General features: G+C 36.2%; 1 protein-coding gene across 3 annotated transcripts in view; it reads right to left on the bottom strand.

Annotated features, from left to right (window-relative positions):
* VWDE (von Willebrand factor D and EGF domains) overlaps nucleotides 1–27713 on the bottom strand; it is a 106216-nt gene that overhangs the window by 57288 nt on the left and 21215 nt on the right. For 2 of the 3 annotated variants that reach the window (XM_086695216.1, XM_086695220.1), the window contains exons 1-3: nucleotides 21143–21414; nucleotides 11809–11993; nucleotides 8996–9227 (exon numbers count right to left, since the gene is read on the bottom strand). In XM_086695216.1, the coding sequence (XP_086551342.1) occupies nucleotides 8996–9227; nucleotides 11809–11993; nucleotides 21143–21209 (484 nt within the window). In that variant the 5' untranslated portion in view covers nucleotides 21210–21414. Of the gene's footprint in view, nucleotides 1–8995; nucleotides 9228–11808; nucleotides 11994–21142; nucleotides 21415–27713 lie in introns of those variants that run through there. The other variant, XM_086695223.1, reaches the window with a different exon arrangement.

The raw sequence follows: 27713 nt of genomic DNA, 5'->3' as shown, positions 1-27713 counted from the left end.
AGTTTTCCAATTTTTCTCAGCAAAGCTTTACTGTTTTCACTTTATAGGTCTTGTGCATCTTTTTCCATATTTATTCCTAAGTATTTCATATAGTTGGTACTATAATTAGTATTTTTAGATAGAATTCCTGCTAGTACGTATGTAAAGAAATACAAATGATTTTTATATGTTGATCTTTTTTCTTTCAGTATTACTTCTTACTAGCTCCAATAGCTATTTTGTAGATTCCACTGGATTTTCTAAATAGATGATCATACCATCTGCATATATATGTATGAGGGATATAGTTTTCTTGAATGTCTGTGTCTTGCTTTTACTTTGAGAGTATTGTTGGCTCTACAGAAGTTTTTTGGTTCCTACTATTCATTTTTCTGGAAAAGTTATGTAAAATTGGTATTATTTCCTCCTTTATTATTTGGAAGAATTCCCAAACCATCTGGGCCAGGGTTCTTGTTTGTTTGTTTTATTTTATCTGTGGAATGGATTTTAACTAAAAATACAATTTGTTTAACAATTATAGGGCCATTGAAATTATTTTTTTCTTTTGAATGAGCTCTAGTATTCGTGTATTTCAAGAAATTTGTCTACTTCATTTAAGTTGTCAAATGTATTGGCAGTTATTCATAATAATTCTTTATTCTTATAATTCTTTTAATATCTGGAGAGTCTGTATTTTATCACCTCTCTTATTCCTGATATTGGAAATTTCTGCCTTTACTTTTTTCATTTTGTGTATTATTCCATTGATTTTCACTCTGATCGTTATTTCCTTTCTGCTTACTTTGGGTCTCATTTGTGCTGCTTCTAGTTTCTTAACATATAAACTGAGTTTGTTTGTTTTTTTTTTTTTACAGATCCCACAGATCTGTAAACTCTCTTGTTTTCACAGTATATTTAGTGGGTTTTTTTTTTTTTTACTAACATCAAACTTTTTTTTATATTCCAATTTCCTTACTCTAGGGCCTAGCATGTAATCTATCTTGGTAAATGTTTCTGGTGCACTTGTAAAGAATGTGGGTTGTTCTGTCATCTGTGGAATCTTCTCTAAATGTCATTTAGATCAAGTTGATTGATAGAATCTTTCCACTCTCCTCCATTTTTTTTGTTTTTGTTTCTATGTGCTCAATTATTGACTGATGAGTGTTAATCTCCAACATGAACCATAAATTTGTCTATTTCTTCTTAAAGATCTGTAAGTTTTGCTTCCTGTATTTTGAATTCTGTTATTAGGTACATAAGTATTTAGAACCATTTTATCCTGTTGTTCAATTGATCCTTTTATCTTTAGGAAATGACCCTTTGTCTTCTAGGTGATATTCTTTGTTCAATAATTTACTTTGTCTGATATGTACAATGCCACTCTAGATTTCTTGTCATTTGTGGTACCTAAGTCAATCCTTTCCTCATATTTATAACCTCATTTTTCTTTATGTTTAACATGGGCTTCTCTGGGCAGCCTATAGTTATAGTTGGGTGTTGCTTTTATTATCCAATCTGAAAATTTCTGACTTTCAGTTGGGGTGTTTAGATCACATATATTTAATATAATTATTGATATTCTAGGGTTTAAATCTATCATGTTGCTATTTTCTATTTGTCCTTTTGGCACTTTTCACCTGTTTCTGTATCTCTAAAAGGTGTATTTTGTGTATCTTATCTATTTTATTGGCTATTAGATACACACACATATTTTAGTGGGTGCTGTAGGGTATATAGTATATGTCCTCAACTTCTCATGGCCTACTTCCAATTGATATAATGCCTCTTTGTATGGCATAAGGACCTAATAACCACCTTGTTAAGTACAAACATGGAAAATATGAAAAAACATTTTCCAATGAACTTTTCTCAGTAAATAACATATATAAATCTTTTTGCTTGAATGGCATTGATTATAAGTATAATCTTGAATTAACGTTTCTTGTTTTCTTTGCCTTATAGAAATTGTAGATAAATTGTATGAAAATTATATGTAAGTTATAAAAAACAAAAATCATAAGAATATATTATTAAAATGGTGACAATTTTCTTTAATTTGTGCTGTTTTGATAATGTTCAAAATTTTTTAAAAATATTTGTTTGTTTTTGACAGAGAGAGAGACACACACAGAGCATTAGCAGGGGGAGGGGCAGTGAGAAAGACACACACACACACAGAATCTGATGTAGGATCCAGGCTCCGAGCTGTCAGCACAGAGCCCAACACAGGGCTGTAAAAACTCATGAACTGTGAGATCATGACCTGAGCCAAAGGTGGACGCTTAACCAACTGAGCCACCTAGGCACCCCTGTTTTGATGATTTTTAAGCTAAATATACCTGATGGATTGTTGCCTATCCAATAGCCTATTAGCTGGTGACAGAAATATGTCCAAGTAAAAAAGGAGATTTCACAGATTGCCTCTGAAGACAGAGATAAGCCAAAGAATTCTTCTGAAGTAGTTGTGATAAAACTTCTTCCAAATAAGCTCCTTAAGGGGAGGTAAGTTCCAGTTAGCACAAGCTCTCTTTTTATCCTTTGGGCTTCCCCTTTTATCCTGTCTAAAATGCACATAAAGAGCAAAAACTGGACCTTCATCTCGTCACTGTGAAGAAAAAGCCTAGAGACTCACAGAGACCTCAGCCTGACATTGTAAATGGCCAAGTCATCATCAGCCCGGAACATCTGCTTCAGATTCTTGGTAAGCAAGAGAAAAAGACACTTAAGAGGATTATGTGATTCATTTCTGTTTGCTATCCAGGAATTCTAATTCAAGTTTAAATAGTATTTCAAGGTAAGCTTTTATTGGCACATCAGAGAAGATAATTCATGTGTATATCGATTAATAACTTATATACAAAAAGTAAAAAATAACAATCTTCTCCCAGAAATTCTCTTTACTTAAAACCAGTAGGAGGACATGAATATGAAGAATAAAAGAAATACTTTTGAATATTCAAACTTGAGAAAATGAATGGGCGGGAATGACATTAACAGGACATATTTTTTTAAGTATTAACAGCATGTCAAAAAATGCAAATTATATGTATTGAGTTTTTAAATTCAATGTAAACAATATTTTTTTTTAAATTTTTTTTCAACGTTTTTTATTTATTTTTGGGACAGAGAGAGACAGAGCATGATCGGGTGAGGGGCAGAGAGAGAGGGAGACACAGAATCGGAAACAGGCTCCAGGCTCTGAGCCATCAGCCCAGAGCCCGACACGGGGCTCGAACTCAAGGACCGCGAGATCGTGACCTGGCTGAAGTCGGACGCTCAACTGACTGCGCCACCCAGGCGCCCCTCTAAACAATATTTTTGTCTAAGTGATTGCTTTTATGATATTCCGTGGTATAAAAGTTCTGTTTTCATTTTTAATAGTAATCAATATTTCTTTTTTTTTTTTTTTTTTAAATTTTTTTTTTTTCAACGTTTATTTATTTTTGGGACAGAGAGAGACAGAGCATGAACGGGGGAGGAGCAGAGAGAGAGGGAGACACAGAATCGGAAACAGGCTCCAGGCTCTGAGCCATCAGCCCAGAGCCTGATGCGGGGCTCGAACTCCCGGACCGCGAGATCGTGACCTGGCTGAAGTCGGACGCTTAACCGACTGCGCCACCCAGGCGCCCCAGTAATCAATATTTCTTAAAAAATAATGTAGATATGTTGTTGGTTTTTTTCCCATTGAAATACCTATGCAATTTTCCACAAATACTTGGTAATATTATTAGAGATTTTGTAAAAATTAACTATTTTGATGACAAGAATATTGAAAAATACTAAAAAGACATTTTTCAAATCTCTCACCTTGGCCACTCAAGATGCATTTCTCTGGATTCTCTCCTTCCTAATGGATAACATTAGCTCTATTAACTGAGCAGTTGATGTCCTTCCTGAACATACTGCTATCAACCAGGTTTAGCTGGCTAGCAGCTGTGTAAGAAATGTGAAGACTTACTGGCTAAAGCTCTCAGGATAATTCTCTTAAGACTTCTCAAAGCACAGAATAAAATGAAGAGTTCCCTAACTAGCAGACCCTGCTGCCTTTCCAGCCCATGTCTTGTAATACTCTGCTCACTCTTTGCGATCCAACATCTCTGTGCTACTTTCACTCTTGGGAGCAACACCACACTTATTGCCTTAAGGCCTTTTACGTGCTGTTGTTGTTGTTGTCTGGGATGTTGTTCCCCACACTTTTTATCTGACCCAGGACTGTTTACCCTCAAACTCTCAATGTCAATGCCCTTTTCTCAGAAGAGGCTTTCTTCTGTGGTTCCTCATTATAAATTTCACCCTCCTTCACCTTTGGTATTCTCATCTACAGCAACTTTTTTTTCTAATTTTCATTTTAGAGAGAGAAAGCATGAGTGGGGGAGAGGAGCAGAAGGGGAGAGAGGGAGGGAGGGGGGGAGAGAGGGAGGGAGGGAGGGAGGGAGGGAGAGGGAGAGAGAGAGAGAGAGAGAGAGAGAGAGAGAGAGAGAGAGAGAATGAATCCCAAGCAGGATCCACACTCAGCACAGAGCCCAATGTGGGGCTTGATCCCATGATCGTGGGACCATGATCAGGGTCAAGACCAAGAATTGGACACTCAACCCACTGAGCCTCCCAGGCACACCTATAGCAACTTTTAATCTTCTCATTCACACCACTCATTGCAATTTGTGGTTCCATGTATATTCCTAGCCATTGTTTTGCCATAGCTATTATTTGTAGTTTTTTTTGTTTTTTTGTTTTTGGATAATCTAACAACCTCAAGATGAAAATATTCATAGCTATTACTAACACGATTGTCACTGTTTGCTAAATCAAGTGTTTGGCCTAGTTTAAGAGCACTAATCCAGAACAGTATCTCCTAGCATTTTCAGTCTCCTACATATGGAGGAATCCAGATAACATAGTAGAGGGATATTGGTTTCCTCCCATAATTTGGTCACATATCAGCAAACTTTCTCCATCCCCAAGCAAGAATAAATCCCTCAATTATCAGCTTCATTCCTGTCTAAGCAGTCCAAGTAAAAAATCACCCTTATGTAGCTTCTTTCCATTTTGAGCTCCTTGTATCTGAGGAGTTGGGTCACTAGTTCTATTAAACACTTCTATTAATGTGCATTTGTTGTGTCCTTACTTGGTACTGGGCATGAGGTCATGAGACCTTGATATAAAGGGTACATTGTCTTCAAAGAGTTCACAGTCATAATTGAGCACAGAGAAAAAAACCCCAAAAAACTCATTAAGTTCAATTATCTATTGTGAGCTCCATGATGGTGTATTATGGGAACTACCCTCTTCTCCAACATCCTTAGTCAACAACATGGTCAGTGGCAGGCTCACGAATCCGCTGTGCAATTTATGTCTGTATATCTCATGTCCTCTCTTAGATAACAAGCCAAAACAGAACTGTCCATTCCTTTCTCTCCCCAACTAATGTGTTGCTTTCCTATCTCAGCTGCTCAAGCAAAAAACCTAGGCCTTGTCCTTGGTTCCTTTCTTTCCACCTTCTCTCATATCTAATGCATGAGCTCTGCCTCCAAAAGACATCCCAACTCAATAACCTCTTTTCTTTGCCACTAGTCTAAACCATTTCCTCCTTCTCCAACCTTTGAGCCACCACTGTCTTTCCACAGCCTCTTCAATGGAGTCTTCTAAATACAATCCATAGATCATATTCACCTATTTTAAATCCCATTAAGGCTTTATACTGCAGTTATGACTATCTAAGTTCTTACCACGGTCAACATACCCTACAGATTCTGTCCCCTTCCTACTTCTCTGATCTCATCTCTGAAGTCTCATCCATTCAGTCTTCCTGCCATGTTGTTCCTCCTTCAGTTCACTGAACAGCCATCTTCATACCTGTCTAAGGACACTGGCATTTGTTGTTCTTTCTACCTAGAATGCTCTTTCCCCATATGTCTTCATGGATGGTTCATTCTCCTCATTCAGAGCTCAGCTCAAGTTCATCAACTGTCAGAGAGACCTTCTTCAGGTACTCTGGGTGAGACAGCATCCTTGTGCCAGTCAATCACTACTGCACTGACCAGTTTTCTCTAATTTATAACACATTTTGCTTCCAAAAACAATTTTATTTTTTGTTTTATTTTCAGTTTGTGATAAACATTTTATTTAAAAGTAATTTTAGGGGCGCCTGGGTGGCGCAGTCGGTTGAGCGTCCGACTTCAGCCAGGTTATGATCTCGCGGTCCGTGAGTTCGAGCCCCGCATCGGGCTCTGGGCTGATGGCTCGGAGCCTGGAGCCTGTTTCCGATTCTGTGTCTCCCTCTCTCTCTGCCCCTCGCCCGTTCATGCTCTGTCTCTCTCTGTCCCAAAAATAAATAAACACTGAAAAAAAAATTTTAAAAAAATAAAATAAAATAAAAGTAATTTTATTTTATTTTTATTTATTTTTTTTTAAATTTTTTTTCAACGTTTTTTATTTATTGAAAAAAAATTTTTAAAAAATAAAATAAAATAAAAGTAATTTTATTTTATTTTTATTTATTTTTTTTTAATTTTTTTTTTCAACGTTTTTTATTTATTTTTGGGACAGAGAGAGACAGAGCATGAACGGGGGAGGGGCAGAGAGAGAGGGAGACACAGAATCGGAAACAGGCTCCAGGCTCCGAGCCATCAGCCCAGAGCCCGACGCGGGGCTCGAACTCACGGACCGCGAGATCGTGACCTGGCTGAAGTCGGACGCTCAACCGACTGCGCCACCCAGGAGCCCCTAAAAGTAATTTTAAATGCACATAAAAGTTGCAAAAATAATATGGAGCTTTCCTGGTAATAATACCCTTTCACTAATGTTAACATATTACAAAACCATAATACATTTGTTAAAACTAAGAAATTTATCTTAGGACTCTATTCTTTTTTTTTTTTTAAGTTTATTTAACTTATTTATTTTGGCGGGGCAAGGGGAGAGAGAGAGAGAGAGAGAGAGAGAGAGAGGTAGAGAGAGAGAGAGAGAGAGAGAGAGAGAACCCTAAGTAGGCACTGTGCTGTCAGCACAGAGCCCAATGTGGGGCTCAAACTCACAACCGTGTGATCATGACCTGAGCTGAGATCAAGAGTCGGATGCTTAACCGACTGAGCCACCTAGGTGTCCCAGTTAGGACTCTATTCTTAAATAAACTGAAAAGTCTATTTGGATTTTACCAGTTTCTGCTAACATTCTTTTCTGTTCCAGTATTCAATCCAGGATATCATCATATTGCATTGTTCATCATGTTTCCCTAATCTTTTCCAATCTGTGACAGTTTTTTCACTCTCTCATGACTCTCCATGATTCTGACACTTTTGAAGAGTATTTTTCACAGGTGTTTTGTATAATATTTCTCACTTTGGATTTGTATGAATTTTCTCATGATTATACTGGGGTTATGGCTTTTAGGGAAGAATACCACAAAGGAGAAGTACATCTTATTGCATGTTATCAGCAGGTAACGGATATCAACATACATTATCACTCATGATATTAACCTTGATCACTTGGTTAATACAGTGCCTACTACGTTTCTGCCTTATAAAAATCACTGTATTTTCCTTTCTATACACTATTATTTGGGAACAAGTCACTAAATACTGCTCACAATCAAAATGAAAGGAATTAGGCCCCATATTCTATGTGGGATACTAACTACAAATATTTGCAATTCTTCTTTAAGGAAGGTTTGTCTCCTTTCTTCCATTAATTTATTTCTCTAATCATGTCTTGATGTAGTAGGGACTCGTGGATATTTATTTTATTCTTTGAGTCATATCCAGTTTATTTTTCTATGTCTGAGGCACTCCACTAGAATGTGAGTTCCATGAGGGAAGATATCTCATTTGTCTTGTTCATTACCATAACCCTAAGGCCTAAAATAATTTCTGGCAAAGGATAAACATTCAATCAATATTAATGAATGAAAGACGAAATAACTTAAAACACATTTGCATGATATCTTTTTGTGTGGAATAAGCTTAGGAATTCCCTGAGCTTGCACGCATGGGTTAACAAGGCATAAAGTAATAGGAAGCCACAGAATGAAAGCATCAAAGATTAGGTAAACAGGGAAAAGGCCCCCAGTATATGACAAAGGTATAGGAATAGGAAATTTCAGGATGAAAACATCCAAGATGAGGTAAACAAGATTAGGTATTCAGGGTGGAAGCAGCCCCCAACATAGTACAATAGCAGAAAGCTGCTTTCACAGGAAGGAAGGACCAAAATAGGTAAACAGGTAAAGAGGGCTATGGATGGCAGCAGGGCAAAGTTGCCCAGAGTGGAGCTAATTAGCAAAAGAAAGGTGCCTTGTTGACCCTGATGGTAGCACGCTCTTTCTGTCTTATTCCCTAGGCTAGCTAAGATAAACAGACTCATGCCTGCCGTAAACAACCATCTGCCTGGCACCAGGACTTTGTTTTGTATTGACCCAAACCCCTAACGCCACATATATTCAAAAGCCCCTTTCCCTCACACCCATGAGTTAATGTTCATGGTTTCATGGTCTGTTTGTGCATGTCCATCAAGCTTGTAAGCCTTCTGATCCTAATAAAAACGAGCAAGGACCCTTACTCATGTCTCGTCTCTTCCTCGACATTAGCCTCTCTCGCATTTCAATCCTGCATCTGCTCTCTTGCTGGACAAGAGAGAACTCCAGACCCAGAGTCTACGACATCTTTCACTCACCATCCTCATCCTTTAATTAAAAAGGGTGAAAGGGCATGAGGAAACCAAAGAAGTTTTAACAAATTCAATCGTTATGTTCAATGGGAGGAATGGCAAGAAATCTACTTTGATACTTTCACATCAGCAAATATTTCTGATATTGGCTCACTTAAGATCTTGGTAAAAAAATCCTAAACAGATTTGGCCAATTTAAACCAGAAATTTAGCTTCACTCTAGCAATAGTGGCAGACCAAGACTCAGTGAGATTTGTATTATCTCAACACAACCTATCCAGAGAATGGCCCAAACAGAGCAACACACACAGTTGTGACTAGTAGTTCATGGATATTACTCATGTTTTCTTACCTTCTGCACAATATCCCATACATCCTTGAGTGGGCTGTAGTAAGTACACAAAAAATTTTCCACAGTTTCTTACAGACACTGGGATTTGAAAAAGACAGCAGTCTTTTGTAGCGTTAAACAAAAAATGCCATGTGGCACAAGCTGTCAGTTGCTTGATCTCTCCAGGTGAAGGCAGTGTCTCTGAATCTCTCAGAGATAGCCAGATGGGTGCTTGTGTTCCACAGTGATTCATCTTTTGCAATAGAGAAAACAAAAGTTGAAAATCCAAGTTATTTTCACATGTGATAGATAAATCAACTTTGCATTTTTTTCTGAACCACCTTTAAAATATTAAGTTATCATTTAAAAAAATCTAATAACTTGTACCTGTACTATAAAAGTAACTTTATGGAATATTAAATTTAAGGTAGATTGCTCATAATAAATATAACCTTACTCAATTTAAATTTATTCTGTGTTACTTTTGTATTATGACAAGAGAAATTCAGTATCAGATAACTTACTATCATAGCAATGTATTTTAAGGTAAGATAGGTGAATCTGAAGTTATCTTAATACAGAGCAAAAAGATAAACTCACCTTGGAGATTTCTTCTGAAATTACTAAATATAGTATATGTAAGAAGTTAATGCATGGTTCAAGAGGTATCAAAAATCAGGGGAGAAGGAAAGGACTGTTCACAATTTGGTGATGAAACAACTGGTTGGTGATTTGGGGAAAGAAAGGAAGTTAAAGCCTCACTTGAAGCCAATTAGCAAAATCACTTCCAGATGGAAAATGGAATTAAACAGAAAACTAATCCAGGAAAAATAAGAAGAAACTATATATGACTTGGGAAGGACCCAGGCACTTGCTAAATGCATGACCTTGGGACAGGAACTCAACATCCATCTTTTCCTTTTGTTCTAGGTGGATTGCAGAATGTACCACACTGTACTATGGTGAGCTATAAACATAATTATGTACACAACATAATTTCTACATAGCAATGACTCAGTAATTATTAGCCAGATTATAGCACTCAGTATTATTATTATCCCCATGCTTAATAGCAAAGGAAATCATAAAGGAAAAGACTAATAGTTGTGTTTAAATAATAAAATTTTAAAAATATAAGACATATAAGAATTTAATAGGAAATATTATTTAATAGGATTATATTGTCACATTATTATACTTATTTTATTTTAATGATATATTATTACCCACTTAAAAACTAAGATCACAAGGGCACCTGGGTGGCTCAGTAGGTCAAGCATTTGATTCTTGGTTTTGGCTCAGTTCATGATCTTGCAGTTCATGAAACTGAGCCCCGTGTCAGGCTTTGCACTGACAGCACTGAGCCTGCTTGGGATTCTCTCCCTCTCTCTCTCCCCCTCCTCTGCGGTCTCCTTCTCTCTCCTCTCTCTCAAAACAAATAATAAATATTATTAGAAAAGGTACTTTTATCTACTGCTACTGAAATGAAATATTAGCATTATATTTTCTAAAAACAATTATATGTATCAAAAAGATACTAACCTTCACTAATTTTACTTATAAAAATAATCTTACTCAATACACTAGTGATAGAATATTATGTTCAAAATTAATTTTAAAGAATATTCAACAGCATAGGAAAAAGTTAATGCTTTAATGGTACCTGAAAAAAGCATGTTATGCAATTTAACATGTAGCAGGAACCTTAAAGAACAGTATGAAAAGAGGGAATGACAGAAAAATGTGAATGGAGGTATGACTGTGTGGGTGGATGATGAATGAATGAATGTTATTCTATTAAATGTCTCTTATTTTCTAAGTTTTCTGTAGTTCACATAAATTACTTTAAACATTATAATAGACATTTATTTACACAGACATGTATTAACCTGTAGAGTTAAAAAAAAAAAAAAGATCACTTCTCCAGTTCGATGCTGCAAAGCCTTGGTTCAAGTAGGAGATGAAAGAGTGGGGGCAGAGAACACTTCCTCATGGGGGCACAGACCCAGCGGAATCATCTCACCTTTACATTTGTGTCAGGTTCTAGATTCAACTATAGTTAGTTCAGCCAAAGAAAAAGAACACAAATATTTAAGGATGTAGTGAATTTCCTGTAATTTCTTCAAATTTTACTTTTAAATTCTGATTTTTTTTGTTTATCACAAAATGCCACAAAAGTGACAAGCAAATAAACAAAAAGGAAAAAATAAGATAGCCACAATGTCACCACTTAAAATTAAATATTGTTAAAATTTGGATATTTTTACTGAGTTTTTTTACATTGTGTGTTTAAAAGGGAAAATAATTCCTGCTTCTGCATAATTCACAAAAGGTGAGTAACAATAAGGGGAATGAACCTTCTATTTAAGACTGACAAGAAATGAAGTACTTGGAATACACATTATTTTACTGTTAGCAGGTTACTTGTGTGTGGTTCAGGACATGAGCTCCGGGGACTGGTGGTCTGTGATCAAAACTTGGGTGTTTGGGTAGCTGGGTAACTCTAGTAGGAGTGTTTCGCCTAAGAATCTATGTTTCCTGTGCTATATGATGGAAATAATGATGACAGGTTACATTGTAGAGCCATTGTAAAAACTACATAAGATATTGTAGGTAAAAACCCTTGGTGGACTGCATGAGCATAACATTAACCATTGCTATTACTATTACCATGAGAACAGGGAACATGGAAATACCTCTTTGGATTAACTCAATCTTGATACACAAGCAAAATAATACTTTAGAGTGAGAAATAAACTGGTTGTAACAAGATTCGACCCTCATGAAAACATACATAAGGAAAAGCACATGTAGTTCTTAGTGAGTTGAAATACCTCAACACATTTGGTTGGCATCTCAGCAGGTCTGTCAAAGATGAGAAACCGATACCATCCGGGAGACAGGGAATGGTCACACACCAGGTTTTGAAAGGGAGAATGCTGGAGTTGCAACGAATCAAAATGCACACTTCGGTAAGGGCTCTGAAGAATCTGGTGCCCCCCAGGAGAGCACTCCTGAGCTAGGAGGGAAAGACAGTATCTTAAGTACGCGTTTCCTTCATTAACATGGGTTAGTCCTCAATTAAAATTGATTCTTTTCCCAAATTAAACAAATAATCCACAACTGCACATAAAGACCATCAGAAATGTTAGGGTCTCTTAGTAAGTCAAAGATGACTTCCACTTTTCATAAAGGCAATAATCCAGTCAGCAAACTGTAGGATGTGCTTTTGAGGTACTTGAGCTTCAAGAATTTTATTTCCATTTAATTTGGACAGTCAATATTGTTATCACTGTTGACATAGGTTTTTGTTTTTGTTTTTGTTTCATTCTTTCCGTCTGAAGTTACAGCCCCTATAAGCCTCCTCTTGAGGATGGCCTTCCAGGTTTGAATGCCATTACTGACTCTCCATGACCTGCTTTCCTTCCCAGTAACTATAGGTCCCCCAATATCCATCTCTACCAAGTCCTGAAAGGCAACAAAGTAAATTAAGCTTTTAATGCTAATCTAATTTTTGCAAAATGCCCTCCTACTGAAGCTTCCTGCATTCTTCAGTACAGGAAAGAATATAAAGTTGTCAAGCTTTTTTCTTTCTTTTCTTTCTTTCTTTTTTTTTTTTTTTTTAAGATAAAGTATTGGAATACCTTTTTACTACCAAACACAGGAAAAGGAATGGGGTTCAGGGGTACAGTTTTGAAGGAGAAAAAGAAGAGTTCCGTAGTTTTTTGGGGAAGTTGTCTTAGCAGCACTTGGCCTGGGAGATACTTCTGTGAAACCCACAGAGGCAGAACATCAGACTCCTCTTCCCATCAAGAAGAGAGAAGCAGGGGTGCCTGGGTGGCTCAGTTGGTTAAGCGGCCAACTTTGGCTCAGGTCATGATCTCGCAGTCCGTGAGTTTGAGCCCCGTGTTGGGCTCTGTGCAGACTGCTCAGAGCCTGGAGCCTGTTTGAGATTCTGTGTCTCCCTCTCTCTCTGACCCTCCCCCGTTCATGCTCTGTCTCTCTCTGTCTCAAAAATAAATAAAAGTTAATTTTTTTTAAAATAAAAAAAAGAGAGAAGCAGATGTCAGAAGAAGAGACGTCCTAGAAATAAGACTCTTGTTTGAGCTTCCTGTACTCTCGCATGATAGGGAGCAGAGAACTGCCCTTATTTGGGTACCAGAGTTTCTTGTTGACACAGTAGGTAGAAAATCTCCAAATATTAGCTATTACATACACTGAAGGAAAGCACTATAATAAAGATCATATCCATGAAATTGAAACGGGAAAGAAAAATCCAATCATTACTAAGGTACCTCACTGTGGGACAAATTTATCTAACTGAACAAAACTCTCAAACATATATACATAATTTTAGGTTACAGAGGTGTTTTTCAATCAAAATCAATTTCTGAACTTAAGGGCATAAACTAGAAATACTAATTTGCAAGTAGATATCATAAATGTAGCTTATACAATTTTTATGATTGTTTGCTGTTCATTTTGTTGTTTGTAGATATTACAATTAAATTGCACAAAATGTAGTGTTCTTAAAGAATTTTTAGAGTAAAAAAATTTAGGAATAAGCACAAAAGTTTCCTCTTCCTTTTATCTCTTGCTATACCAGTTGTAAATTTCCCAAGAAAAATGTAATCCAAAAAGCTCTATTGACTTTAATGATCTCAATCTGTCAACACTGGATAAATATTTCATAAAATGTGTATGGATGGAACTCAGGGGATGTGCTATCATTTCATCTAATTTTGAAATAACTCTAAGGTCCTATCAGTACCAGAACACTGTACCTGGTTAGAAACTAAGGAAATATTTAAAAAGAGATTCCTAGTGAGGTTTGCATGAATTATTGAGATGTTTTCTCTGTTCTCTTTCCTGCAGTAGAATTTTGTGTTCGGAAAAAAGTCACTAAGTCCATCTCTATTCTGTGTGGTATTTCTTCTTCCTAAGTGCTTCTGTAGCTCTCACATTTTCTCTAATTTTACACTCTCAATAACTGTTTTCTAGTCCAAAGCTGAAGATGTAATAAATATAGTAGCAATCACAGTGTAACATCAGCAATACCAAAGAACTATATAATATATACACAGAAATTGTTAGACTTGTATTTATTTTTATTTAATATTTATTTTAGAGGAAAATTCTTAAATCATATAAATAATAACAGCCCATATTTTTTATATTGATCATTTCAGTTTTTTCTAAAAAATCTACTTGTCTTTTTAAAAATGTTCAAGGTCTCTGTAGAAAATTTTTAAATCTTATTAGTAATGAACAAGCCACACTCTTAAAAATCTCATGACAGCCTTAACTTTAGAATGCAGTACACAATTAACAAAGTGAGAATTATAAGGATAGTTTTGGTTTCCATTTGGAAATGTGGGGACTCAGCTCCTCAAATACTAATAGTTCTACAAGCCCATCTCACTTATTCATGACGTGAATGATGTGCTAAGCTTTCTAGCAAACTTCCAACATAACTTTTCCCTCATAAAAAAGTACATATAAAATATTCACTTAAATTTACGTATCCATTTATTTGAATCCCAATAGGATTCAAATAAGTGAGACAGCATATAATAGGATTTAATAGGATATAACACCTGGATTTCAAATACTGTAGGAGAATGTGTCAAGTTATAAAGGATACATAATGATACAGTATAAAAAAACTTTTCTAGTTTTATTTGTACATAAAAGGTAACCTGTACTAGATTGTTTTCTAGTTTAACACAATGGCCAGGATTCTTTAAGATTCGTAATTGGTAGACAAAAAATTTGTTAAGAAACGAGATAAATCACTGTATTTTTAAGAGATGAATAGGCTTAATGCCTGAAAACAGGGACTTCATAATATTTGAGTTTATAATGAAAAAACCTTTGGTATATTGCCCTATGGGAATTTCAAATATTTGTAAATTTTTGAAAATCTGCTAGCTTCCCTAAAGCTTCTGATATTCAAAATAGAACTGTGAGTTCTGCAACAACACAAAAGGCTGAAAAACAAGGTCAGAGAGCATCTAGTTTGCTAAATCTCTTTACCTTGCCCTGCTTTGTATGTCAACAGGCAAACTGAATGCTTCTTGTAAAGAATACAAATAGATTGAAAGTAAAAGTATGGGCAATATCATGCAAACAGCAACCACAAGAAAACTAGATTGTCTGTATTAATATCAGACAAAAAAAATCTTTAAAAATATTACCAGAAATAAGGAGGGGCATTTTGTAATGATGAAAGGTTCAATCCATGTGGAAGATATTCAATTACGAATACACTAACACACACACACACACACACACACACACACACACACACACCCCTAATAAGAGAGCATGAAAATATATCAAGTTAAACCTGATAGAAATGGGAAAAAATACATACTTCAACAGTAGTAGTTGGGGACTTCAATATTCCACTTTCAATATGAATATAAAACTGGGCAGAAGATAACCAAGAAATAGAGCTAGAGTAGTACTATAAACCAACTTGACCTAAAAGACATCTATAGGACATACCTGTCAAAACCAGCAAATACAAGTTCTTCTGAAGTGCATATGGAACATTGTCCTGGATGGACAATAAACTACACAAGATAAACCTCAATAAATTAAAAAAAAAAAAAAATACAAGTCATGCAAAATATGTTCTCTGACCATAATGGAATGAAATTGTGAAACAGCAAAAATAAATTTAATTAGCTTACAAATACGTGTAAATTAAACAACCCAGATAATTGATGACTCAAAAAAGAAATTAAGAAGGAAATGACAAAATACAATAAAAAGATTAAAACAGATACAGTATATTTATGAGATGCTGTCAAAGTAGTACTTAGAGGGAAATTTATAGACATATATCCTTACATTAGATAAGAATAACATCTCAGTGTAATAAACTAACCATGTACCTTAAGACACTGGAAAAAGAAGAGCATACTACATCTAAAGGAAGCAGAATGAAGGAAATTTTAAAGATTAGAGAGGAAATTAATGAAATTGAGAATAGAAAAACAATGGAGAAAGTCAATGATATTAAAAGCTGGTTCTCTGAAAAAAATCAATACAACTGGCATATCTCTAACTAGACTGAGAACAAAAAGACTCAGTTACCAGAATCTGAAATGAAATAAGAGACAGCACTACAGATCTTATTAAGGAATATTATTACAGACAGGTATATGTCAATAAATTAGGTAACTTAGATGAGATTGGAAAGTTCCTAAAAAGACACAAACACCAAAACTTACTCAAGAGAAATAAGCAATCCAAATAGATTTGTATCATGTAAAATACTGAGTAAAAAAAAAAAAATACAACACAACACACACAATAAAGACCAGATTCAGATGGCATCGATGCTGCATTCTACCAAACATTTAAGGAATAAACCATTTCTTCAGAAACACTTCTAAATAATATATAAGGATGGAATACTAGGGGCACCTGGGTGGGTCAGTCAGTTGAGCATCCAAGTCTTGATTTCGGCTCAAGTCATGATCACAGGGTCGTGGGACCAAGCCCCAAATCCTGTTCCATGCTGAGTGTGGAGCCTGCTTAGGATTCTCTCTCTCTCTCTCTCTCTCTCTCTCTCTCTCTATCTCTCTCTCTCTCTCTCTCCCTCTCACCCTCTGCCTCTCTCCCCTGCTTGCACTCTCTCTATCTCTTATATATAATAAATAAAGTTTAAAAAATTAAAAAAAAATTAAAGGGATGGAACACTTCCAGACTCATTCTAGAGCCCAGTATTACTGACACCAAAACCAGAAAAAAGGTATCACAAGAAAAGAAGACTACAGACCTATGTATCTTTTGAATATGGATGCAAATGTCCCCAGCAAAATATTGGCAACATGAATCTAGAAATTAGACAAAGAATTATAAACCATGACCAAGTGGAATTTCAACCAGGTGTGCAAGGTTGATTTAACATCCAAAAACTAATCAACATAATATTCCATATTGATATAATAAAAAAATAAAAATCCATAAGTGATTTTCAATATCCAGAAAAACTCATTTGAGATAAATCTAACACTCTTTATGTGTGTGTGTGTGTGTGTGTGTGTGTGTGTGTGTGTATACACACATACATAAAAAGACTAGGAGTAGAATGTAACTTCTTCACCTGATAAAGAGAATCTACAAAAAACCCTACAGGTTACATCATACTTGAAGAAATACTGGATGCTTTCTCATAAGATCAGGAATGCCTGCTCTCACTGCTTCTATTCAACATGGTATTTCAGGTTCTAACTCTGACAACTAGGAAAGATAAATAAACAAAAGGTATCCAGATTGAAAAAGAAGAAGTAAAACTATCTCTATTCACATATGACATGATTTTTTATGTAAAAATTCCTAACAAACCCACACATACAAAAATTATAATGAACACATTTAGAAAGATTTCAGGATACAAAATCAAGATACAAAATTTAATTATACTCCTACACATGTGCAAAGAATAGACTGAAAATGCAATTTAAAAAATGATTTGAGGGTGCCTGGGTGGCTCAGTCAGTTAAGCATCTGACTCCTGATTTTGGCTCAGGTCATGATCTCACAGTTTGCGAGATTGAGCCCTACATTGAGCCCCACTTTGGGCTCTGTGCTGACAGTGTGGAGTCTGCTTGGGATTCTCTCTCTCCCTCTCTATCTGTCCCTTCCCCTCTCACGTGCATCCATGTTCTCATTCTCTCAAAATAAATAAACTTTAAAATAATGATTTCACTTACATAGCTTCAAAAGAACAAATTACTTAGGGATAAATTTAATAAAAAAGTGTAAATTTAAATATCACAAAACATTGTTGAAATAAATTAGAAATCTATGTAAATGGAAATACATCCACATTCCTAGATCATAAGATTTAATGTTGTTAAGATTGCAATCTGCCCCAAATTAACAAGAAGGTTCATCCTATCAGAATCCCTATCAGAATACCATGTGACTCCTTTGTAGAAATTGGCAAACTAATTAGAAATTCATTTGGAATTCCAAGGGACCCAGAATAGCTAAACCATTTCTTAAAAAAAAAAGACAAAATAGGAGGAATTATATTTTCCTATTTTATAATTTACTACAAAACATCAGCAATCAAAATAGCATCATGGTGAATAAGGATAAGTATAGATCAGGCGCCTGGGTGGCCCAGTCCATTGAGCATCTGACCTCAGCTCCGGTCATGACCTCACGTTCTGTGGGTTCAAGCCCCGTGTCAGGCTCTGTTGTGACAGCTCAGAACCTGGAGCCTGCACTGGATTCTGTGTCTCCCTCTCTCTCTGCTCCTCCCCTGCTCATGCTCTGACTCTCTCTCTCTCAAAAATAAATAAAAAAAAAAAAAGGATAAGCACAGATCAGTGAATAATATGGAGAGTCCAGAAATAAACCCATGTATGTATCTATGGTTTTCAACTGATTTTCAGCCTAGGTGCTAAGGTCATTTCATGGGAAAGAACAGTCTTTTTCAACAAATGGTGCTGGGAAAATTGGATATTCACATGTAAAATAATAAACTTGGACCCTTATGTTGTGCCATATATAAAAATTAACTCAAAATGTATAATCAAAGACCAAAATACAAGATATAAACCTATAAAACTCTTAGAAAAAACATTGGAGTAAATCTCCATGACTTTAGATTTGGCAATAGATTCCAAGAAATAACAACAAAAAACAAGCAACAGAAGAAACGATAGATAAATTGGATTTCATTAAAATTAAAAACTCCCATGCTTCAAAGACATTATCAAGAAAGTGAAAAGACAAGTCAGAGAATGGGGAAAAATTGCAAATCACATATCTAGTAAGATAATTGTATTTATAATACACAAATAACTCATACAACTGACCGGCAAAGCATCTGAGTAGTATTTCTTCAAAGAAGATATACTAGTACCAATAAACACATGAAAAAATGCTTGCCATCATTAGCCACCAGGAAAACACAAATCAAACCACAAAGAAATGTCACTTCATACGAAATAAGATGGCTAAAATCAAAATCTCAATGTCAACCGGGATGTGGATGCATTAGAACCCTCACACACTTCTATGAGACTATAAAACATGCAGCCACTTTGGAACTAGCTGTTCCTCAAAAGGTTAAACAGAATTACTCCATGATCCAGTAATTCCAGTAATAAATATGCTTCTAGGTATATCCATGCCTAAGAGAAATGAAAACAGGTGTTCACCCAAAAGCTTGTACCAGGATGTTCACAGTAGCATTACATATAATGGCCCAAAGGTGGGGGTGCCCAGGTGGCTCAGTCAGTTAAGCCACCGACTCTCGATTTTGGCTCAGGTCACGATCTCACGGTTCGAGAGTTTGAGTCCCCCTAGTCAGGCTCTATGCTGATGATGCAGAGCCTGCTTGGGATTCTCTCTCTCCCTCTCTCTCTCTCTGCTCCCCCCCACAAAATAAATAAATAAAAACTTAAAAACGTGGCCCAAAGGTGTAAACACCCCAAATGTTCATCAACTGATGAATGTACAATGTAAATACTTAGAGTGGAAAATTACTCCACCATAAAAAGAGATGAAGTACTAAATACAGTACAATATGAATGAACCTTGAAAACATAAAGCTAGGTGAAAACAGTCACAAAAGGCAGGCTGCTGTATGATTCCACTTATTAAAATGTCCAGAATAGGCAAATCCATAGAACAGAAAGTAGATCAGAGATTGCCTATGGTTGCAAAGGTGAGACGGTAATGGAGGGAAGAGGGGACAGAAAGCTGGAGTACAGTATTTCTTTTTCAGATGATAAAAATGTCCTGTAACTGACAGCAGTGGTTGCACATATCTGTGAATATACTAAAAAACAGACCACTGCATACTGCAGTAACTACTGCACACTGTAAATGAGTGACTTATATGGTACAATAAACTGTATTTCAATAAAGCTGTTTGAAAAAAATAATATTTTCTATTCCTCTCTCCTTCCATCTTTATTAGATATAAAAAACTTATCGACTTTACCAACATATGAACTTAGAACTTGGTAAGGGTTAATATTTGCCCTCAGTAGGGAAATTATAAAGCTATTATATAAAGGCAACAAGGGGTTTTGTGTTGTATGGCAAACATTGAAGCAGATACTCTCTATAAATATTAGTCATTTTTCTGGAAATATTTTATCTAACTATAATAAATGCATATTTAATGCTTTTTATGTTTAACAGTTCTTCATGAAAATCTAGTGAATCTGAAAGCAAACGAAAGAAGGTACAGACTAATGATACCTTGTTAAAGTATCATTTCAGGAAATAATATATTGGGTTTTAATATTCTTTTTAAAATTTTACATGGGAAAGTGCTTTCTCTCCCCCCTCCTCTTTTTACAAAGCAAATTCACCTTAGTAACATACATTGAGATCAACAAGATGATAAGACTAAATTATACCCTAAGCAATTATAAATGTATTTTTTTTCAAGGGGCAGATATACACAGATCAGATTTATTTCTGAAAACATATAAGGAAATTTACAATATAATAAGTCACTTTCATTTAATATTCCCAACTATCCGCCCACAAAAAGCAATCAGGAAGAGCTAACTAATGTTTTAACTTCCCTGTATTCTAAACTGTCCTCTTTTTAATGGATTAAAGATGCAGGAGTGGTGCTATTTTCTTCGTAGAGATCTCTTCTGCAGCAGCAAGAGGGATTGTAACAGATATACTAAAATATCATACACAGAACTTAACGTATTGATTTATTGTAGAGATAAAATGTTCATCAATTACTTATTTCCAGCGGTGGGGTGGGAGTGCAGTAGATGTCCAGCAGTTTGGAGCTTAACTCTTTGCGGGTAATTCGGCTCCACTTGCCACTAGGATGCTGGCAAATCCAGCAAAAGTTTCTTACAGTAGATACCTTAAAGAACAGGATATCAGCAGGAAACAGAACCGAGGAACACTAACAGGACTGAGGGTCCTAGAGCGGGAGAAGAGGAGGCCACAAACTCCTGAGCACGAAGAAATCACGCAGAGCCGAAGGGCTGCAAACTGACCAAAGAGGGCAGAAGGGCAGGGCAGAGGTCGGTGAGGGTCAAGTATCAGATGCGGCCATAGGATGCACAAGGACGCTCCAGTGTCATCCAGGAAGTCAGCCCCCTTCTCCCTAAGGTCCGAGTGGCGCCCCAGCGCTCCCTTCCGCCTGAACCCTACCTCGCCAACCTTGTCCCGGGGCCAGGAGCATAAGCACCAGCGCCAGAGCCCAGACTCGGCCAAGCATCGCTGCCGCCGCACTTGGGGTCCCAGGCGTCGCAGGGCCCGGGCCGTGGGTGTAAGCAGGCTGCGGACACTTCAGCCCTCCTATCACAGGACTTTCTCAATCCGTTCCTGCTCAGTCTTCAGGGACGCTGCATGTCCCCGCTCGGGGGAATCAGCTGTCCTTTCCTGGGACACAAGCGAGAGTCTTCCGCGCAGCCCCTCGGCGGCGACTCTCCTCCCACAGAAGCCCCGCCCGTCCATCGGAAAGCCACGCCCACCTTTTCCCGGGGAGACCAGGTCCTGCAGGGTCCAGGCTGTAGCACACCCACCACCTTGGATCTCAAAGGCAGTCGTACATCCAGGGCAAGCTCACGGGATATAGCTTGGCACCTCGAGTCTCACTGTCTTAACAACGCTTTAAGAAAAACTGATAATCCTAGAAATTGTTCAGATGGATCTCCAATAAAAGCAGCTTTGTGAGGTTCTGTTGGAAGGGGCAGTGCCCGTGGTTATCCCTGTAGATGGATTCTTAACCTCGCAATTGCCGGTGCTGGTTTGCCCCCAGAGGAGCATATGCTTCTCAGAAATTGCTCCTGTCACCTCAGGCCTCATTGATGAAGGATGGGAGGAGGGAGTGGAGATTAATGGCACAACACTGGTAGCTCTCTTCCTCTGCTTTTAAGACAGTTTTGAGAAGTGGGAGGGAGGACATGGAGACTTTCAAACACGTGGAGTTAGCCATTGTAATTGCTGGTGATCCCCAAATTTTTTTCAGGTGCTCAGTGGTGACCCAGTGACTCAGGATATGGTCAACATATGGTCCCATGATTCCCAAGGTTGCCTTGTGGATGGTGTCCGATGTGAAGTTATCTTCACATGCCTGGTTGGTTCTGCAGAGGGAGCAGGCCCCCACCTTTAAAAAAAGGAACAACTGATATTTTTAGGAAGGCTCCACACGCAGTACTCACAATGCTGAGCTCAAGACCCCAGCTGAGATCAACTGGACACTTAAATGACTGAGACACTCAGGCACCCTGATTCTGCATCCTTCTATGTCATTAAATGAAACCTCACTTTCCTAGGTTTTCTTTGGAAGTCTCCATTCTCTCAAGAACCTTATCTATCACCTGGTAGATTTGTCTTCAGAGCTGGTATTTGAGAGGAAAGAAGACACTGGACAACAGAAGGTAGTTCCAAGGTCCTGATGGGCTCCAGGATTCAGGCCACAGTTCCACCTATAGATCTGGAGGACTGAGGCTTGGATGAGGCATGGTGGTAAAGGCAGAAGATGTCCAAATGCATAAAGAAGTTATTTTAAAAATAGTTTATATTTTTTTTATTTGAAAGAGAAATTACAATTAAAAATTTTTAACTTTGTTTCCAAAAGTGTAAGTATTAACTCATTTTGGGAGAAAAAACATCTTTGTTGTGCAACGTGTAGCCCCCTTTTACATGCAATGAAGGCATCCAATGTAAAACAAAAATGAAATACAACTTTTTGGTGGGGTTGGACAGATGATTTTCATCTTTGGGCCTAATTATGGAAGAATAAGGTGAGCAGAATGAAAACCCTGAGATATTTTTAACGTATGTCTTTTTGCTTCAGCTTATAAAGCCCTAATAAAACTGAAACAGAAAAGTAAACATCAACTGTCTCAGACTATTTGTGAAATAACCAGGAATAAAATAAAGGCTATAATCAAGATTTAATTACAATAGGCTTTTTAAAATTTATTTTTGTCAAGCAATATGTGTAGAAATACAATCAACTTTTATACTTTATTGGAGGACATTACTTACCTAATTTCCAACAAACCCTGATTATACAATTTAAAGTACAGTGGGTCCTATTTTTCCCTTCAGGTTTTGACTTATGAATACTATTTGATGAGTTTACAACAGACTTGTTAACAATGAACCAATTTTCCTTGATGTCTGTGAGTTAAAATGGGAAGAAAAGTGCTCTTAAATTGTTTTTCAAATCTCAATGGGACATTTACTTGAACTGGTGTGGTTCTGGAAAAATATACCAAATAAAAATTAGTTATAAGATTGTGGAAAAAACTAAAAAGTAATAAAAATAATGTTTTCATATGTATCTGGCAAAGTACATCAAAATTGGTATAAGATTCAAATATTTTTAACTTTTATTTTTGAAAAGGAGAAAAAAAACAATGGATATATGGTACCCTTACTGTAAATATCGATGGCGTTAGTAAAATGCAATAGATATCACCAAGAGACAGAAATAATACAGAATGTCTGAGGAAAGATGAAATGAAGCCAAGGGTTAATAAGTACAATATAACCTGAATGAAGAAAAAAGCCCACCAACAGAAACTTTCAAATGATGATTTTTTTTTTTTTAAAGAAAATAACTCTGCTCTTGTCAGGTTCTTTTGCAAAATGATGATGGGCTTGTCTGGGTAAAACCCCCCAAACTGAGGGGGCAGAAAGACACAGCTATTAAGTGCACAAACCTTAGGGTCAGGACACCTGGATTGTAATCCTAGATCTGCTACCTATTTACTGGCTGTGTAACTTGGACATCACACTTAACCTCTTTTAACCTCATTTTTCTGTACAATGGGAATGATGATAATAATACCTACTCCACAGAGTTTAAGAAACTAAAGTGTATATATGTGTGAGGAATGGTCTGGAGGATGAGTCTGAAGAGAAAGCACTTAGGTTCTGGCACAGAGTAACTAAAATGAATGTACATTATAATTTATGGTTAATAAAACAAAGGTGCAATACCACATACTTTTTCTTATATCTTGTTATTATATAAAGGTGCATAGTTTCTCAGTGTTACCTTATACCAGTGTACAGGATAATTTGGAGTAAACTTACTGAAAATACACATTTATAGCTCATATGAATTCCTTGGCCAGTATGTATTTTACTAAATAAAAGAGTCTGGCTCTTTCCCAGATACATCTATCTATCTATCTATCTATCTATCTATCTATCTATCTATCTATCTATCTATCTATCTATCTATCTATTTAGCCAGGGAGAGGGTTAACAGGAAATAGCATCAGGGGGAGATAATGGCATCCCCAAATCAATACTTGAGCTTCATAAATTAGTATCTTGGCTTTGGCTCTCAGTTTATATTCAGGAAGTTATTGCTCCCAAACAGACACACCAAATGGAACAGACATTTTGCTCCCAGCAACAGCAAATCCTTTCTTTTTTTTTTTTTTTTATTTTTTTAATTTTTTTTTTTTTCAACTTTTTTTATTTTTTATTTTTGGGACAGAGAGAGACAGAGCATGAACGGGGGAGGGGCAGAGAGAGAGGGAGACACAGAATCGGAAACAGGCTCCAGGCTCGGAGCCATCAGCTCAGAGCCTGACGCGGGGCTCGAACTCACGGAACGCGAGATCGTGACCTGGCTGAAGTCGGACGTTTAACCGACTGCGCCACCCAGGCGCCCCAACAGCAAATCCTTTCTTAATGAGGAATGAACTAGAGACTTGAAACAGTAAAGAAAATTTATTGAGAACATCCATTAACTGTGAATTTTATAATGTTTATTATGGCACGCCTCTAGGGAATAAGGTGGAAAGGCTGGGAGAGGGGAGCTGACTGCCTGGCATGAATGCTGGTTATAAGAATCAATCTTTTCACGTCTATGTTTGAAGCAGCATTACTCATAATAGCTAAAACATGGATGAAATCCAAGTATCCACTGATGGATGAATGGTAAGCAATGTATGGAATATGAATACAATGGAATATTATTCACTTTTAAAAAGGAAAGAAATTCTGATACAATATAAACATGGATGAACTCTGAAGACATTATGCTAAGAGAAATAAACCAGTTAAAAGGATAAATACTGTATGATTCCACATATGTGAAGTACCCAGAGCAGTGAAGTTCATAGAGACAGAAAACAGAATGGTGGTTCCCAAGGGCTGGGGGCAGGGGCGGGGGCAATGGGGAGCTATTATTTAATGATTACAGAGTTTCAATTTGGAAAGATAAACTTCTAGAGATGGACGGTTATACCTGTTGCACAATACTGTGAATGTACTTATGCTACTGAACCGTATATTTAAAAATAGTTAAAATGACAACTTTATGTCATATATATTTTGCCACAATAGGGAAAATTAAATAAAATGAATGAATCTTTCACCCATCAGCCAGAAAGCAAGCCCTTTATTTAAACAGATCTCAACATTACCAGCTTCAAGGACATTTCTTGAAATGTTCCGTAGAGTAGAAATGGCTTAACCTGTGATTAAGTTTACAGAACATAAACTCACAGAGGTTAACAAATTGATTACACGTCAATCAGTCATGCAAAACCACATAAATTGAGACATGGTAGCATAAGATTTACCAGCTAAGAAGTTTTCCTATCTTGTTGACCAGAATACAGAATTCAGAGAAATTACTTTTCAAAGATTTCTTTCATTTTTATGAAATGAAAGCAACTTTTATGAATAGCTATTTTAATAAAGAAATTAATTTGTTTCAACATAGTATGTTCCATAATGTGATTTACAAAATGAAATTGGAATACTAAAGTTCCTTTGAAGGGAGTTGGAAAAGGTATATATTATCCCTTTCAATAGCCATTCATATACATAAGTAATAGTTTGGATCAGAAGTATATATTATAAAATGCCTTTATAACCGAAATGTCTGCCTAGTAAACGTCATGATTATACTTGAATGTTATTTAGATTCTTCTATAAGACTTAAATAAAACGTTGTAGCAGGTGGGCAAGCTATGTAACATTTCTATTTTTGTTTATATGATTTATGATTACCATCCCTTTCTAGATCATGAAGCATTTTGAGCCTCACAATTATAACTTGTAACATGTAATTAAATTCTGTAACTACAGAGGAAACATTTGATAATATTGGAGAAGGAATTTCATTATTTAGGAAATGGATAGTTTGATTTATGAACAAAATCTAATAAATGTCAGTAAATTTAGTTTTTGCCCAACTGTCCCACTGACCCTAATCCAATCTGAAATAAGCCAGGATTTTATAAAATACAAAATGATTTTTTTTACCATAGCTCTATTGAGATGTACTTTATATAATATTCACCTGTTTTTACTGTATAAAACATAACGGCACAACATCACCACAGTCTAATTTCTGAACATTTCCATAACTCTAAAGATAAGCCTCATCTCAACTTGTGGTTGTTCTCCATTCAAACCTCAAATTTTAAGCAACAACAAATCTCCTTTCTGTTTCTATACATTTGCCTTTTTTTGGGACATTCTATAAAAATGGAGCATATGTGTACTTTTGTAACTGGGTTCTTTCACTTTTTGAGATTATCTATGTTGTAGTTTTATCAGCACTTTATTCCTTTTTATTGACAAATGATATTCCATTGTATGGATATAGCCTATTTTGGGTAGCCATCAATTGACATTTTGGGTTGTTTCCACTTTTTGGTCATTGCAAATAATGCTGCCATGAACATTTGAGTGTAAGTCTGTGTGGGTACCTATATGCTCACTATTTTAGGTGGAGTTGTAGGAATGGAATTGCTGGGTCATATGATGAATCTATGTTTCATTTTAAAGAAATTTCCATATTGTTCTCCAGACAAGCTTGTTTTAAGAGCGAAAGCAAATTTGTAATCACATGTGTGTTCTCAGCTTATATATATTTTTCTCCAAAATAAAAATCCTTCAGAGATTGATCAAAAAATTAAGTCTCTTGGCTTTTTACATAACTTAATTTTGAAACTTTACTGGTAAAATTGTTATAATACCTTAAGTCATGATTTAAAAAACAAAACCAATTACTTAAAAAATGTCAAAGAATTTTATTTGATATTAGATGGGGTAAAGTAAAACCTCGTAAAGATTTATTCATATAAAATTGGGATGACAAGTTTTGAAGTCAATCTCCGAAAGGTTCTCAGGTTCTTATATTGCCAATATTTCTAAAATTTTTAGTTTTTTTCATGAGTGGTTTGTTTATCAGCAATCCTTTGAGATTTCGATTAGACTGAAATTTAGATTTCAATTTCAATTAGAATGCTGAAAATGTTAGAAGAAAAAAATTAAGTTTCTGGATTTCCTGACATTTTAGGTAATGGGAAATTAAATTTTATGCATACATGTGAATTCTCATGACACGGGAAAAAAGAACAAATGTTATTATATTAGACCAAATTTGATTCAAAATTGGGATCTGATACTTTCTTTTTTTAATTTTTCTAAAATTTATTTATTGAGAGAGAGAGAGAGAGAGAGAGAGAGAGAGAAAGCATGAGAGAGGGGCAGAAAGAGAGGGAGAGAGAGAAAAATCTGAAGCAGGCTCTGCACTGTGAGCATGGAGCCTGACATGGGGCTCAAACCCACGAACAGTGAGATCATGACCTGAGCTGAAACCAAAAGTCAGATACTTAACCGACTGAGCCACCCAGGTGCCCCAAGATCTGATACTTTAAAAGCTGTAGGGCTTTGGGCAAGTTTTTTGATAGATCATAAAATGTATTTCTTGATTTGTGAAGTGAGGCTCATA

Source organism: Puma concolor, chromosome A2, assembly GCF_028749965.1.
Source record: "Puma concolor isolate L17-30 chromosome A2, mPumCon1.1.hap2, whole genome shotgun sequence".
Classification (NCBI taxonomy): Eukaryota; Metazoa; Chordata; class Mammalia; order Carnivora; family Felidae; genus Puma; species Puma concolor.
The sequence above is the reverse complement of the archived record's forward strand: the minus strand, read 5'-3'. Positions and strand labels throughout refer to the sequence as shown.